The 20,183-nt window shown below is 43.4% G+C and overlaps 3 protein-coding genes, 1 long non-coding RNA gene and 1 pseudogene across 4 annotated transcripts; 2 read left to right on the top strand and 3 right to left on the bottom strand.

The window, feature by feature from the left end:
- Nucleotides 1–6: 6 nt before the first annotated feature.
- LOC134039680 (trafficking regulator of GLUT4 1-like) lies at nt 7–1,387 on the bottom strand. The gene is made up of 3 exons (XM_062485698.1): nt 609–1,387; nt 323–446; nt 7–237 (listed from the first exon to the last, which is right to left on the bottom strand). The coding sequence occupies exons 1-3, from the start codon at nt 1,008–1,010 to the stop codon at nt 227–229; spliced, it is 537 nt and encodes a 178-aa protein (XP_062341682.1). The 5' UTR covers nt 1,011–1,387; the 3' UTR covers nt 7–226.
- Nucleotides 1,388–2,555: 1,168 nt separating this feature from the next.
- Nucleotides 2,556–6,822, bottom strand: LOC134040105 (uncharacterized). The gene is made up of 4 exons (XR_009932846.1): nt 6,728–6,822; nt 6,420–6,465; nt 2,913–3,374; nt 2,556–2,657 (listed from the first exon to the last, which is right to left on the bottom strand). It is a non-coding gene; the product is annotated as an uncharacterized LOC134040105 (long non-coding RNA).
- A 1,754-nt stretch (nt 6,823–8,576) lies between these two features.
- Nucleotides 8,577–10,110, top strand: liat1 (ligand of ATE1). Its single transcript, XM_062485816.1, has 2 exons — nt 8,577–9,147; nt 9,580–10,110. The coding sequence occupies exons 1-2, from the start codon at nt 8,997–8,999 to the stop codon at nt 10,008–10,010; spliced, it is 582 nt and encodes a 193-aa protein (XP_062341800.1). The 5' UTR covers nt 8,577–8,996; the 3' UTR covers nt 10,011–10,110.
- Nucleotides 10,111–12,118: 2,008 nt separating this feature from the next.
- aifm5 (apoptosis inducing factor mitochondria associated 5) lies at nt 12,119–18,386 on the bottom strand. The gene is made up of 19 exons (XM_062485688.1): nt 17,813–18,386; nt 17,516–17,588; nt 17,103–17,212; nt 16,817–16,926; nt 16,619–16,663; nt 16,402–16,483; nt 15,867–15,979; nt 15,346–15,432; nt 15,125–15,216; nt 14,820–14,950; nt 14,437–14,552; nt 14,121–14,192; nt 13,910–13,973; nt 13,705–13,781; nt 13,383–13,500; nt 13,063–13,161; nt 12,839–12,914; nt 12,630–12,734; nt 12,119–12,476 (listed from the first exon to the last, which is right to left on the bottom strand). Exons 1-19 carry the CDS (start codon nt 17,829–17,831, stop codon nt 12,443–12,445), a joined length of 1,623 nt encoding a protein of 540 aa, XP_062341672.1. The 5' UTR covers nt 17,832–18,386; the 3' UTR covers nt 12,119–12,442.
- A 395-nt stretch (nt 18,387–18,781) lies between these two features.
- LOC134040047 (TLC domain-containing protein 2-like) lies at nt 18,782–20,125 on the top strand (annotated as a pseudogene).
- The last annotated feature ends 58 nt before the right edge of the window (nt 20,126–20,183 follow it).

Consider the following 20,183-nt stretch of genomic DNA (forward strand, 5'->3'; position numbering starts at 1 on the left):
TCTCTCGTTCTCTTTGGTTCATCAGGAGTGAGAGAGATTCTTCTTGCAGCTTTCAAATTCAGTTCAAAATATCTTAAGCTAGTCTTGATTGCATATTGTTCTTTTACTCTTTTGTCGCATATTTCTCTCTGGACAAAGTCTGATGGTAATTTCTTCAACGCATCTAAATTATGCTCATCAGTTTCACCGTAGACGTGGTAAAGATCGGAGACGACTAGGATCACACTCAGTTTGTCTCTAAAAAAGAGAGAAAACATTTGTTGGTTTACACCATGTTATACATTTTGAACAAATTGGTATGTTCTCCCAGCACCGGCTTTACCTGTGACCACTATGAAAATATATAAAGCCACGCCCAGAAGGATCGCGATGCAGCTAAGCGTTAGAGAGAGACGCCCAAACTTTCTTGCACTCTCAACATCCCCAGTCTGAAGAACAGATCGAGACTAAAGAGAAAGATTATGAGAAAGCGAGAAACACAGTTACACACAAGATGATGGACGACACAGTATTAGTACGGGCAGAAAGATGAAAGGTTATTTACACACGTCGGTCTCACCACACACAAACACGCACATTAACTGTTATGTCTTAGATGATGAACTTACCACATGCGCATACCACAGTGCAAGCATGTTCACCGGGATGGAAAGGCAAAAGCATGATATAATTGCCAGCCAGAGGTAGCTCGGTGGTTCTGCATCTGGTGGCACCGGAGAGGGCGCTGGGCCTAAGCTGAGACGGGTGGGTGAAACGGGTGGGGCCCCAAGATTTCCCACGGATCCCGACTTAAACGGAGACATGTGTCCGGTTAGGTCCGCGTCAAGAGAACGGACACTGCCTTTCATGTTGAGGGACAAGGAGTCGGACCGTTTGAGATTGCTTTGCCCGCTTGGTTCGTTCTTCATAGTGCTCAAAAGTTTTTCCGTATCTTGGAAGTCTGTGGGATGCGAAACTTCCCTCTCGCCAAGAGCGCTTTTTCCAAACGTCGCATCGGTGTTAATAGCCATAACAATTTATTGGAGCTGGTGTTCCACGTCGAGTTCCACGCCAAATATTTGGATTGTTTCGATTGTCCAAAGTAGATTTATTTGTGTTAAAAGAGTAGGCTATCAATATCAGTTAGGGTTAGTCGCATTTAGGTGTCCTCACGTTTGAGTGGTCATCAAAATCAAACAAAATAGCTGGAAACTAAACAATTGCATTGAACCAGATACCAATGTCTCCTTTTAGCTTTCAATGCCGAATCAATACAGTGCACGCCCTCTCTTCCCAACGGAACCACCTACTGTACGGTTGGAACTGAATATCTAAGCAGCATCCCAGTTAACACGGTCTCACATCACGAGGCGTGTAACAGCGTTGAAAATAGAAGAAACGAAAACAAAAAAAATACTGTCTCGCGGTGAACGCATTCCGTTACTTATAGTGACATCAGATAGAGAGGAGAGCTGGAGCAGTGAACGTTTCTGACGTGTTTGAGTAGGCCTAATGTGTGTGCAGAGAAAGAGAGGATGGGATGGAGAGAGAGAGTGCGCACAAGTTATAGGGTGACCAGATTCAATAAGGTGAAATACGGGACAGTAAGTCTATGACTGCAGGCCCCCGCGCACCCACCACCACAACGCACAACAAAGAAGGGTCTACTATTTTATTGTACGGCCTACTTAAAATTGTGTGATAAAATACACCAATACAGTGTTTTGCGTTTGTGACAATGAAAGAATGTGATATTGAATTGGATTCCGTAGCTGCACATAAACACTTAATGAACAGTCGTAAGTGAATTTGGGAATACATCCTAATCCACTTTTTGTTACTTTGCCACTAGAACAAAATCTCTTTTAAAATCTAATCACGCTCGTTTAGGGAAGTATAGTGGCATTTCACGATTCAATTACTATTGACCCTATAATGAAATAAGATACTTGTATATTTTCTTTAATGCTAAAGTACTAGCCCAGTAGTTGTAATTGGCTTTCCTGAAATGAATGTATCCTACGTGATTGTGGGGTTAACCCAAGGAGAACAGGGTTGCACCTGTAGAGGTGAACCTTTCCTTAAGTGCTTATGCCATCTAGTGGTGATGTTGTACCCATTGCATCGTGACATCGAGATTTGCTGTTGAAATGTTACCGTGTCATATTTTTTACATAATAATAATGCATCGTAGTAATAACAACAATGATAATGTAACACAATAATAATAAAGATATACATTTTTGTGTGCCTTCTTTTCTACACTACTTAAGGATATAGTGAATACGAATGTAATGAACTTCACCCGGATTATTATTATTTGCTAGATAATTGTTAATGGTGTATTAGCACCCTTTAAAATCTCAACGAGTTATTCCTGGTTGAATAAAGGATAAATAAAAATACATGTTAAAAACGACTGGTTCATCTGTTATTTACCCATCCCTTTACTGCCACTTCTCTCTTCTCCTTGTTCAAAATACTTCCTCCTGACACATGATATTGTGTCAGTTTGTACTTCCATCCTTTCCACAATCAGAAAATGTAGAGCAGAGTTTATGCTTTCATACAAATAAGCTGGACAAATATTTGGTTCACAAGGTCAACTTTATTGGAAAATACAATACAGCCAAAGCTATGAAGGCAATCCAACGTCTTCAGATTAAGGTACATTAACCCTTGTGCTGCCTTCGGGTCACATGACCCAAAGGTTCATAACGAACCATCGTTGTGTTTACCCAATTTTACCCAATACAAAAACAAATAAAAATAATTTTCTTTTAACCATCGCAATGTGGGGGGTCTGAGACAGCCCAACGGTTAAAAGAAAATGATTCACTTTGTTTTGGTATGCGGTAAAGTTGTCGCAATACGACGGTGGGTCACAATGACTGATGGGTCAGAATGACCCGAAGATAACACAAGGGTTAAACTTAAATGATCCATTCACATGTTAACGGTTTGACACAGCTGTTCACTGATAAATAAACCTGAATTTCAAATACGTATGTTAATTAGTCACTCAGGGTTGCCAGTCAGCTGCATGTTTAAACTGAAAATAATTAAGTGAGTCTCTCGTCTCTTTCTTCTTCTCCTTCTTCCCTCTTCTTCTTCATCCCTCTCCTGACTTCCTCCCGAGTCTGAGTGAGAGCTGACCAGAGCAGTTCTTCAGCTGGCAGCTTTAGCGTGTGTACAGGAACATAAAGCTTGCCAGTGAAGAACTGCTGTGTGTCAGCCATTTGGGGCAGAGGCCTGCGCTGTAGTCAGTCCTCCATTAAGGGCCAGAAGAAGAGAGGAAGCATTGATCAGCCATTCCATGTAGAAATGCATGAGTCTGGATCAGAGGGTCAGCCAGTCACTTCTTCCTCTTCATAGATGAGGCCGGGGATAGGCACCTGCACATAAAAACACAGAGGAGAATATCGTTTTTATTGCTTGTCAATTGGCTGTCACATGCCAGTGATACGTGTGATGGCAGGCTGTGTGAAATGAGCTGGCTCCCATAGCATCATGCAGCCGAATGACCATGTGTCATTTGGTCATTTGCCCATGTGTCTCAGGTGCACATGGGCACCTGAGACACAACTAGGCCTACTGTTTACAAAGTGGGCCTAGGTACTGTAGCCTTTATTTAAAAAACAGCGGTGAAACCAATGGGTCTCAAGATGTGTTAGTGTGGCTACTGTTATACTAGATGAACATAAACTGATGTTGTCTACGGTTTCCAAGGCCACCGCCTGGATCCTATGACACTTATTTTGTCCTCGCTCCACAGACAATCTCGGTGTCTGCTGTCTCGCTTCATATTTATTACAATGATCCAAATCACAGAATTGACGTCCGATACCACACATTGCGTATCTCGGTTACCATGGTTGCACAGAAAGAGAAAGGCAGTCAGTCACTGGAGTAAACTTCCTGCTCAGGGAAACAGAGCAATCTGTGAAATCCATGGGCATTAGCTTCTCAGGATGCCTGAGAGTGGTAGTGACCCAAAACATGTGACAGGCGGACAGAAAGAAACTGACCAAACACAGTGCTGCAAGTCAAAGTGAAACAACTGATACTGTTGCTTCCTCTATACACCCGTGATTCAGAACCTCCAATAATGAATGTCAACAGTTCGGTCCTCCTTCCTTATCAGGAATGATCATGGTCATTGTAGTCTACAAGAATGTATTTACAGATTATTATGTCATAACTCATGAGTTTCATGGAAACAAACTTGTTTTTCATTGAACCACCTGACTGCTTAGGCTTGTCTGTTCAAGGACAGACAGACACACACACACACAAACACACACACACACACACACACACACAGTCAAGAGCTGGCCAAACATTATTTAACTTACTGGGATACAGGAACTTCTTCATTGTTCTTCGTTTTGTTCCTTCATCTCACTAGACCAAGCCATTTTCCGCCTCTTGCCCCTTCTCTCTCTCTCTCTCTGCCTGTCTCTCTCTTTCATGGTCAGATCACACTGTCCTGCATTCCTGGAATTCCGGTTGCATATGTTAGAAATTCCATCTGGCTGCCATGGCCTCTAAAGTTTGTGACTTCCACTCCCTTCACCCCCTTCACCCCTCTCGTCAATCATCCCTCTTTGGAGCTGAAGTGGCCTCTAAATCTATAATCTATAAATCTATAACTCACATCATGCATATATCAAACTTCTCCCTAATTCCCGTACTGTCTACTTCTCTTCTTCTTCTCTATCTCTCTCCCTCTCTCTCTTACTAGTATTGAGGGAATGGAAAGACTGGGCATGCCACAGGATAAGAGATAGCAGGACCTTGAGACTTGCCCTTGACTCATGCATCCCCAACATAAAATATCATGCAATATAAGTTAGCAATCAAATACATGCTGAATCATTGCCTGGTTAAGGAGATGGGGCTACTGACATACTATGGTTGATAGCAAGAGCAGCAGGGAGAAAAGAATGATGATGAGAGAGTGAGTAATGAGAAAAAGGAAGGCCTGAGAGGGGGGGATGAGATGTGGGGGGAGGGGGGGAGGAGAAAGCAGAAGAGAAAGAGCAATGGAAGAAAATGAGAGAATATGACCGAAAAACAGGGTCAAGAAGAAAAGAAGATGGAGAGAGGGAGAGGTCAAGGTGCCTGCATGGACCTCAGATGCTGGAAGGACACACCCAGGGCTGGTTACAGGGCTCAGCTGGAACAGGGAATGATTGCATTTAGAAGCATCATTCATATTTGGCAACACACATCGATTGCGGTATACACCGCATGCACATGCATATGCATATGCCCTATTCTACTCAATTCCTTTTGAACAGTAATACATTAGTGCTTTATTCAAGTTGCTGAAATCTTTTTTTTCTTCTCTCTGGTGCATTCCTTTACTGCAGGGTGTGGCCCTGTCGAGAATGTGCTTGCTGACCCTAGATTGTAGACTGATCATTCCTATCTGGGCACAGAGACAAGGAGGTGGCTTCTATAAGGTCTAGTCAACTCCAGTCAATAATAGCCATTCAGAAACAGCAGACACTGCAGCACCATTTTATAGTATTTTCTGTTTGTCTCCACACCAGATTCCAAATCTTGATAACATTTTAGATATACAATATAGAGTCAGTCCGCTTGCTGCTGTAGATACAGTAGGTATTCTTTCTCTGTATAATTTTAATATGACTGTACATACAACGGGTAAAACAAGGTTTGATGCCCTAGGTTTGTGCTATTTTGTTTGAGACACATTTCTGGAGTTGTGCGGATTAACAGGTCCGGTTGACACCGCCCTCCTTTCCCTCCGGCTCTTATACGCGCAACAGGAATGAAGGGTGTTTCCCAGTTGTGCAAGTCGCCGCTTCAGTTGTACAAATATGGGCATTCATATTGCAGTAGTTGATACATAATGTCAGTGACGGGAACATTTAATGCAACCGTCTTCGTGGAAAAGTTACATTTTAACGCACCCCATTTCATGGTCCACATGGACGTGGGCTATACTGCGCACGCCCCTTCGCAAAGACACACAGGCTTCTATTTAGCGCACTAGGCCTACTGCTGCCGTGTAAACTCCAGATGTAGGCTACTAGAGTTATATAAGACCATTGCAACGATAACTGATGGTCATTTTCACAGTCTCCCGTAAGACTACGCTGCCTACAATGCTAGGCAGGCTCTCACGTTAAAGAATATGTGGCAATTTAGGCCTACGTTTGCACTGTTGCAGACTTCTTACCCCAGAGTAGGACGAGTCCCCGGCGCACCCCTAATCTTGACGATTTTCTGGCAAAAGCCTACTGGCCAATCTTCAATTGATCGGTTATAGGCTAGCCTACATGTTGCTTTATATGTGGATGAATCTAGGTTAGGTTGTTGTAAGTAGGCTATGAGGCTACGGCTACATTTAGAAAAGCGGTGATATAGACAATAATTTTGTTGAACCAAGTTTATAAAAAAAAAATTACCTTATGACCAGTAGCTGCAAGTCGGCGAATACGACGGATTTCACACCTAAAGAAAAAAGGTTTAAGTTTCTAGAAAGTAGGTCATCAAGTATGCTCAAAGGATAATACTAACAAGAACAGAGTTAATCCATAAGGATATGCGAAACCGTGACTACCCTAACCGTGGCCCCACCTTGACCACCGAGCTAAAACCTATTCGGTCATAACATGTCCTCGCCTATACATTCCAGCGACAAGGCATTATATAATAATGAACCAATTCATTTCTAGCGAACATAGAACAGTATCATCGATAAAAACAAGCTTACTTTTTTTGTATGGAGAGTAGAGAATCCTGTGGTCCTCCTCTCGGAACTCTCGGGCGATCACACGCCCGGCTTCTTGCTCTGATCAGCTGGCAGCGCAGTGACGCAGTGTGTGACAGCGGACCAATGAGAATGGTTAGTCAAAATACAGTTCTGACGTGGGACGTACACTACCCATGGAATATGAATGTCTTGCACTTTCACCAATGTCAAACCCTGACATGCCATTTTAGGCGGGTTGAAAATATGTTTTAAATCTGCAAAATTACATTTGCGATTTAAGAAAATCTGTTCATTTAGAATTTCAGGTATTCGAACAAATCAACCCATGAGACAAGCAGGTCCAATGAAACATTGGTTTAGGAGTGTTATTAGCCTCTGGAGATGTCAGCAGGTCAATATAAACTCGTGTGCGTTTCCTCATAGTGATTATGTAGTTAGGGAGGGGCATGTCATTAAACTCTCTCTCTTTCTCTAGGACATTTTTGTCTATATACTTACTCCATTATATTATCCAAAAAGGTTGTTTCCAGATGTAGGTCAACCTGCCCTTACCCTGCTTCCCACTTTGTGCATCAGCATGACTATGTGTGTGTGTGTGTGTGTGTGTATAGAAGAGTTGTAAATCGAACAATCAAAGGATTTCAGTCTATTGACAGAGATGACAAGGCATTTTTAGATAGAAACCATAATGGGGCCTGTGGCTTTAAGTCTGAATCACGTCATGATAGCCAGTGCTGTCTCTTCTCTGTCACCTGATGGTGGAAGCTCTGTGACCCTTCACTTGACCGTGTCAGCTGTCTGCCTGTGACATTCCCTGGATACTGTGGGTCCATCAAACAAACAGTTAGCCAAGGCACGTGTTAAACCTTCAAGGATTATCAATATAACAATATTAATAATAGCATCACTTAGTGAGTGGCAGGGCTTGTGTTTAGTAGCTGCATTTCTAGTTTTTACTTTCAACTTCTTCTTCACCTTTCCAGCTATCAGAGACCTCCAGGGATGCCGTAGATGTCTGGAAGAAGTACGGAAGCTCTGTGGTCTTGTTTTGGCTTGGAAATTTGTTCTATTCTTAGTTCAGGTGGGCCCTGGGTATAAGATCCCACAGATGGAACATAGCGCCCAAAGGCCAAACATAGCTGCAGCTAGAAAGGTTAGTCAGTGTGTGTGCATGTGTGTGTGCATGTGTGTGTGTGCGCCTGAAATAGGATGGAAACTCCTGGGGAAATACTGAACTGCATGCTGAGGATGCTGACAAATCCAGACTTTAATTCAATCCGGAATTACACTCCATTACCTTCTCTTTGTTAGTTTTTTTTAGCACACACTTGACAACATAATGTCCTGTTGGACATGAGGTCCAGGATATTTTGATGAGATGTTTTGATTCTGCTGGCAGACTTTTGCAGGTTTTCCCATTTAAACCAGTCAAGTTACAGATCGTTCTCTCATGGGATGTGGATCTGTCTAGTAGTAGGCTATTGATGGTTGATCACATGAAAAGTACAACTGTAAAGAGATTTGACCTGAAGAACTGGGTTCTGACTGTCGCATTGATGTAATGACTGAAAAGATAAACATATAGTTTATGTGCAGTTTAAGTGAGAACGACTGAATGCTGAATAACTGAATAAGACCACATTGTCATCACGGACCCATCATTTGTCCGCAGGTGGACTGCAGAGTGCCTGAAATAGAACAGAGCCTCAGCTCCCACGCCTCTCTAGTTTCCCTCGAGCTCCCATGACATATCAAAGAGGTAATAAGTTGCTGATTAGAGTTATGAGGGCTGTACCTGTGAAAATACATTAGTCAATTACAGCCGACATAAATTGTTTACTTTGCGGCCAGAATGAAATCGGACATGTTTAATGAATGCCATTTTGTAAAATTTTAAGAAACATACCTATTCAGGAAATACTTCTGACTGTGACAGCCATCACACAAGCCCAACGAGATTACTATGTTGGTTAACATAGGAGAGAGAGTAGATTTGACCCCCACAGACAGAAACGAGACCTTGTAGTGTGTGGGAGGAGTTCTCTTGTTTCCATGGAGACGCGTCCCTTGGCACGAAACTCGCAGTCAAAGATTGCAGCCACATTGTCACTGCACTCAAGAAGGCCTACTTTGTAAGTGTTTGGAAAATGGATTCGCAAATCTTATAATTTTTTTCCAACCTATCGATGGTCGACCTACTTCTGATAGTGTTTTATTTCTTTTAAAAACGATTACTTTTTCAACGACCGCACATACACAAAGTATAATAATGCGAGAGAGGGAAGACTGTAAACTGCTTTTGCTACCCAAGAACACTGAAACCAAAGAGAAGAGAGCGAAAAAGAAAGAGAAGAAGAAACAGACGAATGCATCCAAGAAAAGAGGGCATTCAAGTACTCCTCAAAATTCAGATGATACAGGTAATTTATGCTAGAAAAGGTTTGAGCTGGTGTGTGTATTGTGTTTGTGTGTGAGAAAGAGAAGTTGCTTCCTTGTACTAGTACTCTACAATGTATTGCAGTTGTTTGTGACTCAATCCAAATTTCGAAGATTGTAGTTATTAATCCAAAAGAAATGTAATGTTTGTCAACTATGAATGACATTGAGCTACAAATCTATCCTTCCTTATGATTACATTTGACAGTAGCTATGGATTATGTGTGAAGGCAGAGAATATCGTGTTTGGCAGAACAGGTCGCTAATGAATTATCCCCCAGTGTCATTGCAGGAGTATTTGCTACATTAACCTTAATGAGTGTAAACTAAACCATTAGCTTTATCCTCGCTGGCGCTGTGGCTCCCTGGAGAGTCATTAAGGTCAACCTAACTGTTGTGGTGTCACTGTCTCACAGAGAAACCTCAGCCTCGCACTTCACAGGCCCAGGAGGCTTCACCCCCTCTAGCCACGCCCACGAGCCCCCCCCTGCCTGAAGAATCCACTGACCAATCGGTCACGGTCAAAGGTCGTTTGAGACATGGGGACGGGGCCAGAAGAAGGACAAGGCTACCCAAAGAAGGGAAGACCCCATCTGAGATGTCATCAGTGACGGGAGCTCCATCTCAGGCTTGTGTGGTGGAGATCAGTGCCCAGGTAAAGGAGAGCCTTAGGTGGGAAGGAGTTCTGGAGGATCCCCTGGCAGAAGAGAAGAGGCTGGAGGTGTACAGGGCTAACAGGCGCCAGCGTTACCTGGTCCACAGACAGGCTCTGATAGCAGGAGCCAAGACTCCTGTTTTAAATCAGGACTCAAACAGAGATAAAGAAGACCGCAATGTTGTGACTTAGCCTTTACAGGACCAATAGCATAATTAAGAAAATAGATATTCATTGTTTTACAGCTTTCTAATTTTGTTAAATTCATGTGATAAAGAAATAAACTGCGATAAGGAAGGAGTATGATCCAGTTTGTTCAGCATTCTTATTTCAACCCATAGGTGGCGTTGTTAGACTGTATTCAACAATAGCAACCTATTTAATTCAGGAATTAAGTAAATTGCACCTGAAGAACACCTACTCTCATTAACACTGTAAGAATTAGGCGTTGACCAGTCCGCTGCGCAGTGCAGTCCCACACAGCAAGTACCCTTGGTCTTGTGGTACTGTATAGAGATGTAGCTACTACAGTTACCTTGCAAAACACCAGTGTACCCACAGGAGGCCTTTAAATGTTAATGGAGGATTTGTACAGTTTAACTGCTCCTTCTGAATAATTGAGTATTTTTTGTAAACCGCAGAGTTGTTAGCTGTTCTCATTGGTGGCTGTCATGAATGTAAATATCCAGTACCACTGTTTGTCACACAACTAGTAACAGAAAGGATCGTGTTGAGTTGCGCAAGGACAAAAGATTAACAATGCCTACTGGTGCATGTACCAAAATGTATACAGATGAAACCACACATTCTGCCATGTCAAATATGTCCTTTATTTTTCAAAGTCGGTACAAAAAGAAGTAAATAAGTGGTAACAGAACATGTCAAAGGCAGACCCTGCCCGGACACAGTGCAAGAGCCCTCCTCACTCATAAGCAGCAAGTGGTGATTGGCTTCTAGATGTTTTACAAGGTTTCCCCACAGCTGTAATGAAACAATTCTAGATTATATTTCTAAAATCTATTTGTGTTCTTTGGCACTTTATGAAAGGGTAGACAATTTCCTTGTTGTATTAAAGATGTTGATCTGTGTCTATCAATGCATCTCAAACAGGGAAGACCTTATTGTTTGTTAACTTAGTTCTTCAGTTGTTGAAGATAGGCTCTCCCCAGAGTTGATTAGAAATAATGGGTCATCACTGGGAGGTACACATAATAAGTCAACTGCCACCATAGACAGTGACAGGTAAGGATATTGTCGTTCCTGAGAACTTGACCCTCACAAAAAGGTCCAATGCAACAACACTTGTCTGAATAATGTCAAGTACATCCTCACCTTGGCATTATTCAGACAAGTTTTCGTTGCATTGGACCTTTTTTCCTACAATGTTTCTCAGGTATTGTCATAGTTACACAAGACTGTAGATAACATAGGATGTAAAGTGTTACCACCATCTTGTGGTTGGATAGATTCCCTGTCCAGAAGCATTCAGAAAGACATGCTGACATAGACAAAACCTGATATGAACAGTCAACAGGAGATCAATTGAACTCCATGTTTTACTCAATAAATATAAACTGTATATTCCATACCTTCCACACACAGTACGAGGGTCTGAGGAGGTCTGAGATGAGTGTTGAAAGTAATACATGGGGATAAAACATGAACGAGGGAGGGGCAACAGTAAATGAAGGTAGAGAGGGGAAAGAGAGACCGAGGCGCAACAGAAAGAGAGAGGTAAAGAGAAAGAGGCACAGCAGTTCTTTTGTAAGGGTTTGGTGTTGACGCTTTGTCTGTTTGTCCATGTAAGTCCATTATTCTCCAGAGGTCGGTTTTGTCACCGTTGCCTAATTCAGCATCCCTGCTTCAAAGACCCGACCCCTCGTCCTCTGTTCTGTTAATCCCCCAGCCAAGGCCTCTGATTGGGCCATCTACGCACCCACACTGGCCATTAAGGTCGCCAGTGATTTTCCATCACTCACCACTGGCTGATGGTTTCCAACTGTTTGCATGGACCCAAAACTGTGGCGAACAGGTGAACTATGACACTTGCATATAAATAGAAATACAGAATCATTTTGCTGGGATCATCTCTGGTGTCACAAAACTTTTGTAAAAGATAGTTGACCCGAGGACACAACCTGTACAATTCAGCAAAATTTGAAAGCAAAAAAATGAAATCCATGAGAAATCAAAACTTTGAATCCTCAAAAGCTGTGTGTGTCTGAGGTATCTGTGGTTTCCGCACCAACCCCCCCCCCCCACCACCACCCCCCCCCTACCCCCCCCCCCCCCCTCTTGACACAGTTGCAGGGAAGAGTCCCAAAACGATTCATGGCATTATAGATTCAGTATACAGTATAAATATAGCACTTCTACACAATCTGTACCAGAGGACTATACTTTGGACACTATAAGCTGCTTAATGCTTTCCTGCTGAACTTCAGGAACTCTAACAAATATCCTCTTCAGATACATGGGAAACTTCCATTGAGGAGACAAAATTCTTGAAGGTAGGGAATCCTTGATCCCTCGTGGAGAGGGATGAGGGGATGGCCCCGGAGGACATCTGGAGTGTTTGTCGAAGTTGAGCTGGTGATGTGGCGGGTGAGTGGATGGAGTGATGATCAGGACAGCTTCAGCCAGCTCAGGTCATCTGACCTAGTTTCATTAGAAGAAGGAGAGGAACCATGATTGTCAGTCTCTCTGTCTGTCTGTCTGTCTGTATGTCTGCCTCTAAATCTCTAGGCAAAAATGTAAGAAGGGTTACTATGGATGGAAGCTGAAGAAAGAGTAGAATAAGTGGTCACATACTGAGCTTCCTTCTTTGTGATGACCTTTCCTGTTACAAATCGCTCAGCGATCACGGACACCGCAGGGTCATAATTCAAACTGGCTGCAGCTATGACCTCGTTATCCCTGAAGGTACAATAGACAAAAAATAATAATACACACACACCAACTTCCGTCTACATGGTAACAATGACATGGTCGTATGACTATGTAGTTTGTTGTTGACTCACTTGATGTAAAATGCCAAGAAATTCAAATCTTCCACTTTTCCTTTTACTACTAACTCGGTGTAGCCTTCCCCATAACCTGCACACACAAACACACAAAGGTGTATCAAACCATCATATCAAATATACTGTACAGCCCATTTTAAAATAGTGCCAGAAAAGGCTACACAGTTGACCAGATAAGTATGGCTGTGTGTGTATATGTGTGTGTGTGTGTTATATGATACCTGTGTATCTGATTGTCTTCCCCAGTAAGACGGTCCAATAGAAGGGGACAGAGTTCAGCTCAGTTTCTTTGTTCAGCATGTTCAGGGCTGCAATCCTCCCTACATCAGCCACATCATATTCCATATTCCATTATGACATATTCACTCGCACTTGTACCCACGTGTAACAGAATTACTTAATATCAAGGAACATTGCATTATTTCATATAATGAAACACATCGTATCATTGTAACGACTAAACTGAGGTTTCATGTTGGAAGGTTTCCCAGATTCAGTTTACATCTCTTGTTTTGGTTCAGAGTCACAGTGAGGCTGTTACCGTGTGCTTGTGCCATCTGCCAGTGTCCAATGGTGACCCGCTGGCCCTTGGCCATCGCCATAGGGAAAGTGGCCAGATCTCCCCCACAAAACACCCCAGGGATGTTGGTCTGCATATACTGGACACAAACACAACAAGCATTTGTCCTCTCTCATACCTTGGCCTAAACCTGCCAGTCTTTTAGCATAATCCCGTGCAGAACTTCGCTTACACTGGACCTCACAACTAGTTTCTGACGACTACTATCATCCTTCTGAGACAGAGACACGGAGCCCACGTAGCACAGGCTTACACTGTAGCTGTCGGTCCCTAGGGGCCTCACCTTATCCACGATGACCGAGCTCTTGGAGTCCATGGCTATGCGACTTCCCTGGAGCACCTCTGAGTTGTTGATGACACCTGGGGTGGAGCGGGGCAGCATAGCGTTAACTTTCGATTTACCTTGCTGAGGTATTTGATACAATACACATTATACTGCATATGAGATCATATACAATGACAACCAGTATGGCCTGTGTTGTACTCACCGATTCCCACTATCAGTACATCTGCAGGAATGACATTCCCACTCTTTAGAACCACCTCCTTCACCTGTAAACACACACACACAAACACAGCTCGGTACAGACCAGCCGCTAGTGCATATATCCCTCCCTGTAATGGCAGATGGCAATCTGGTGAAGCTTGATATTGCACAGACGTATTGACACAGACAGCACAGTGTCTTCTGTGCTGTACCTTGCCTTCCTCTCCTCGGACCTCTACGACCATGTTGTTCATGTAGAACATCACCTTCTTCTCTGCCAGCATCTATTGAGACAGGGACAAGGGGCGAGGGGTTAACCAGACAGACGGGTGACACGTCAGTGGGAAAAAGTGGGGTTTTTCTCAAAAACAGAAGCAGAATGCCTGCTTCTCTGTGAGGGAAAATACCAAAGTGGGCTGGTAGACGGTTAGACTGGACACTCATTTGAATTATCCATAGTTGTTTCCAGTGAATGGAGCCCATAGCTGAACATCAGGAGATGCTCTTTCTCTGTTTCTCCTTCCTCACCATCATGGTGATCTTGCCGATCTCGGGCCCCAGGGTCTTCTGGTAGGGAAGCTCACTGCTGCCAATCACGGTGATGCTGGTGGCCTTGTCTATCATGTAGGAGGCCACCTCCATGCCTGCATGGCACACACACATGGACACACACACACATGGACACACACACACATGGACACACACACACATGGACACACACACACATGGACACACACACACATGCACACGCAGGCACACTCAAAATGAGGAGAAACTAAGTGTCAGCTTGTATTTGTATTTATTTAAGAGCCGTGAGCAGCTTCAAGGCTTCAGAGAAATTCTGTGAACTGTGAAAAGGAGGAAAAACGAGACATAATGATATTGGTAGACAGATGCCATCCAGTACATACCAACAAAAGAGGTGCCCACAATGACGATGCGACAGCCTACACAGGCAGCATGGATCTGCCTGGCATCCTCCGGAGTCTCAAGCATCTTCACATTCTTCAGGTCCATCCCTGGACAGTCCAGACCCTTCGCTCTGCATGGCCAGGAAGAGGAAGGGACAAAAATGTAGGGGAGGGCCTTGGATCTTTGAGTTGAATGTATGACACAGTGAGAGAGCTTTTGTGCATCTTTGAAGTGTGTGTTCATGCTGTATGTGTGTGTGTGTGTGTGTGCACGTGTGTGTTTGTATGTGTGTGTGTGTGCACACCTGCAGCCCGTGGAGATTAGGAGCTGGTCGTAGTTTTGGGCTGAACCATCATCAAACGTTACTGTTTTCTTCTCCGTGTCCAATGACAACGCCTGACGTGAGACAAAGTTGGACCATGAGAACATGACTATGTTACCATATTATTAATGTTACCGGACTCCTTGTCATGGGGTATCTAACATGATTGACAGGATAGAGACCCAGTAGAAGGAAACGCCTACCTCTTTCCTGAGCCACACCTCGATGTCGTACTGGTGATAGAACTCCATCCTTCTCAGCAGAATACTGTCACTCTGAACATTCATAACCTAAACAGTGTGTGTGGGTGTCAATATGTGTGTGTGTGTGTGTGTGTGTGGGGGGGGGGGGTGCAGGTTTCAGTAAGTTTTAGTTTGAGGGGGAGAGAGTTGGCAAACAGTTATGTCAAAGTTATGACATTAAACAATAGTGTTAAAACAGAATTGTCCTTAAAACCAAAGGCTGTCCCCCTTGTGATCTATCAATTTAACAGTACTAATTTCTGGTACAAGATTATCTTCTGTAAGAAATCTTCAATACTTTGATTATCTAAGTGTGAAAGCCTGCGTTGCTCATAATGGCACAACAAACCTCTAGTAAACAAAAAATAAAGGAGAAAAGAAAAAAAGCTTACCCGAGTACAAGCCTGACCCTTTTAATGCAATTTGCATTGACAGCAATGACCTTTGACCTGAGTCTAGGACTGGGTTCACTGTTCCTTTACCTTGCTGAGGCGGGTCTTGTCGTAGGGCAGAAGGTCGTCTCGGGTAACCATGACGATCCGGCCACCATAGTTTTCTTGTCTGAGAGTCTCCGCACACGCCAATGAGGCAGCCCCTGCGCTTGCAAAAAAAAAACACACCATCACACTCACGCTAGTGCAGTGTTTCCCCTACCATTATATTAGGGGGGCACCCCGCCCCCCCAACGGCACCCCCCCGCCACCCTGGAAGGTCAAGTTAATTTTGTTCCATTTTTCTTTTCTTTCTTATTATAATTTTTTTATATATAGCGCCAGATCACAAAATAAGTCATTTAAGGATCCTAGAAAACAGGTCTATAACTTGCTCTTTTATTAAACAAACTAAATGGCCTTATGTTATTTATCTTATTTACACGACGGCATGTCATTTCTGTCTCTACATACATCCAAAAGCTCTAAATCTAGGGGAAACACTGTAGTGCCCACTCACAACACACATGAACATACACACACATACACACACAAATACAGAAGAGGCCTAGGGCCCTTGCCTCACCTCCCCCTAACAACAAGATGGTGTGGATGACCCCCGATACTCTGCAACTCATGATCTTTACCCTCTTGTTCTGCTGCAGCTCCTGCACACAGCACACAGTATTTCATAGGGTAAACTCATTTATGAAAGCCTATGTCTAAAACATACATCATTCATAAAGACAGGAATACTGTCTGAAATATCTGAAAAACAATGTGGTTTTAAAACAGATTCTCACCTTTTTCTTTATTGACACATACACTTTGTTGTTTTCCACTTTGACCTTTAAAACAACAAAAAACATAAATCCATCTTAAGTAGTTGTCTGCCTGCTTCACTGGATGGCTCATTTCTGACCTATGACCTATGACCTATGACCTATGTCTGTCTTGACCAAGTTGGTTTCTCTGCTTCCCAGCCCCCATCCCTGTCCTACCTTGTGGCAGGGTAGACAGTCCATGCCAGGGTACTCCTCCAGGTCTCCTGTGTGGACGTTGAAGCACGCTCCATGCCATGGGCATCGTATCCTGTTCCCTGACAGAACTCCTGCACGCAAACGCAACACAACTACAGAGTCAGGGGGCGCTCCGGAGCACTGAGCCTCTATATCTGCACAGTGAGGAACATTTATACCGTGGCCTCTAAGTACCGTGGCCTCTAAACACATCGGCCTCTAAGTATTGTGGCCTCTAGCCGTATAGTAAACCTTTGTAGTGCTGCACCTTTACTGAGGGGGGCGCCGTAGTGTGTGCACTGGTTGCCAAGGGCGCTGAATCTGCCCTCACTGCGTGCCAGCAGCACACTGTAATGCCCAACATTCACCTCCATCATCCTGAGAACACACACACAGGGACACACACAAACACACGGCTCATTGATATTTAACACAAATTAATTATGCTCCAAAAAACGACTTAGAACCCCATAGCATTTAATTATTGGCTTTGGATCATAGAGTCTACAGAAGTGCACATAGAGAAATTAGTTTATCTAAAATTACAGTAAGACAGTTCTTGAAGAATTGTAATAAGAATCAAACAGGTGGATATGGTCTTCCTCGTCCACTCTCCCTCTGTCCACCTCTCCCATTTCCATCCTGCATCCTCCAAACTACCACCCCACCCCCAGTCCTTACTGTCCATCTTGTAGGTCAGACTCCTGACACACTGCCTCAGTCAGCTCCTCATCCTGGTCCATATCTGATGACTCTGTGGTATCAAGAATTTGAATCAGAATTAAGTTATATTGATCAATTTCTAGAATTAAGTCAAAATGCTGCTTCTAAATGTTGGCTCGGAGGGATTCAAGTCTTGGCCATGCAGCATCTGAACTACCAAATTCGGACAGGTCATTTCACAGGTGACTTTCACAACTCAGCGATGATGCAACAACTCATGAATCATTTTCACTAGCCCATTGAAAAGATACTCACGTGATGGCCTCCCGGACATTCCGTTGATTCAACAATAATACAATTATGAACCTGAATGATCCTCAACGAACATATGATAATCGATCAAAGGTTTATCTCCGACTCGGGCCACATGTAGTCACTTCTGCTCATCAGCTGAATGCACCTATCGCGATGGGAGAAGAGTTCGATTCCCCGGCAACCGAGCCAGCTCCAACCCTCATTCCTCGGTCCTGTCGTGCGAAGCTGTGACTGGATGGGAAAATCTCTAGATGAAAAAACTCCCACCCATAAGTATTCCACGCAAGATAAAGTTAACAATATGTCATCTAGGCCCAAGTAAATTGTTGAACGTATCGTATGTGATTTGTGATTGCCTCTGTTATTGTCTAAGAGAAATGCAATGCCTTTTTGTGTGGCACAACAGCAGCATAGAGAAAGGGCTGACGAAGCAGCAGCCACCGACTGTGAATGCCGACGTAGGTCGACGCAAAGTGACAATGCACAAGTTTGCGTAAACTTATGGGATGAAGGCAGTACATCGTTACAAAACGACTCACGTTTTGTCGAAAGGTATGGATTGTGGGCTACATCCTAAAATATAAGGTGTTTGATCATTGAAGCCTCAGGACTCATTTGTCATTGGGCGACCGACAAATGGAAACGACCATCGGAAAAGCCCATAGCTATAAAAGTTACAAAAATAACTTTATTTTTGCAATATCAATATTACATGTTAGGCTCTACTACATAACAACATTTTTGCATTTGCCTGTATGCAACAGTACATATTAAACTGATTTAATAACGGCTTTGTGGATTGTATAAACCTGGAAACATTTGTTTAAGCTCAAAAGGCTACTCAAGACAAACGGCCGCAACGCCTTACTTCACCCATCTAATCAGCATAGTTCCCTTATCTGCGTGCAAATGAGGGTCAGGTCATATAGTCATGTAATTATCTGAGGAAACATGAAACATGCTAGGTTATGAAGAAACTCGACTCATTGTGGACCATTAGTGGACAAATTAGAGCTTTGGTATGGAGGTGAAAACAGCGCTTCTCACAGCTGGAGTCTCCGCATGCTCTTTTAGACTCCTGAATACGTTAATGAAATATCTGCCGGTCCCAGAACCCGAGCGCAGGAAAGTGTGGATGTGGCGGAACACATTCACGTCTCTGGTTCATAGCTCTTTAACGGGGACATGGGCTGTGTTATGGTGAGTAATCCAGATGCCATAATAGAAATCAGACAATTAACGATAAACTAAACAGAGGACCTGATCTCCTCTAATTCCTTGTTCTCACATGCTCTGATATCTGTGTCTACAGGTAAATAACTGGAATGAGCTAGACTATCAGATCAATATGCTAACAACTAACTAGTTAACTTGTGTGTGCCGGAACGTGTGTGTGTGTGTTTGTCATCCAGGTTACTTTGTCTATGACCTACTGGACATGGCCCTCAACCAGAGACTGAGTCAATCTTGGGAAATGCTTCTCCATCACTCTATGGTAAGAAGATTCATAGACACTGTAGTGTACACAAACACACACAGGCACACACACACATACACAGATTGACACACACACACACACACACACACACACACACACACACACACACACACAGTCAGAGCTGCTTTGACTGTGTGTGTGTGTGTGTGTCATGATAAGACATGCTATCTGCTTTGTGTAAAGGACCCCTCTAAACAGTTTAAAACTGTAGCATGGTTTAGTAGTTGAGAACATGAACTGGGTCAAGTCTTAGTATAACATATTCATATTCATGTGCCTTCAAGCAAAGATTATTGTATGCGTTAAGTTATGAAACTGTGGCCTTACTGTGATGCTTTAGTTGCATAGTTTTCTGTATTGTTTGTAACCTAGAAATATTACCACGAGGCAATCAGGAAAAGCGAAATATTAAGCGTAAGCGAAAGAGAAAGAAAGAGAGGAGAAACTGTGTGTGTGTGTTTGCCATGACTGACCTCTGACCCCCATGCCTGACCTTTGACCTCCATACCTGACCTCTGACCCCCATGCCTGACCTCTGACCCCCATGCCTGACCTCCTCAGGTGATCTCCTGCTTCTCTCTGCCCCTGCTGACCCGTCTCTATGTGGGCTTCGCTGTGGTGTCTCTGCTGGTGGAGGTCAACTCTGTGTTCCTGCACACACGGCAGCTCCTGCACCTGGCCAGAGGCAGGGACGCCGCGGGCTCGCCAAAAGTAATTGTATTGGACGATATGATAGTGACGTTCTATAGTTCTAAAGGGAACTCTGCAATATTTTTGAGTTGCACAATCTACAGTGTGATACAATGCCATTTTAAAGGGGTACTATTTTATGAAACATTAAAAGTTTCATTTTTTAAATAATTAACAACAACA

Source organism: Osmerus eperlanus, chromosome 19 (genome assembly GCF_963692335.1).
Source record: "Osmerus eperlanus chromosome 19, fOsmEpe2.1, whole genome shotgun sequence".
NCBI lineage: Eukaryota > Metazoa > Chordata > Actinopteri > Osmeriformes > Osmeridae > Osmerus > Osmerus eperlanus.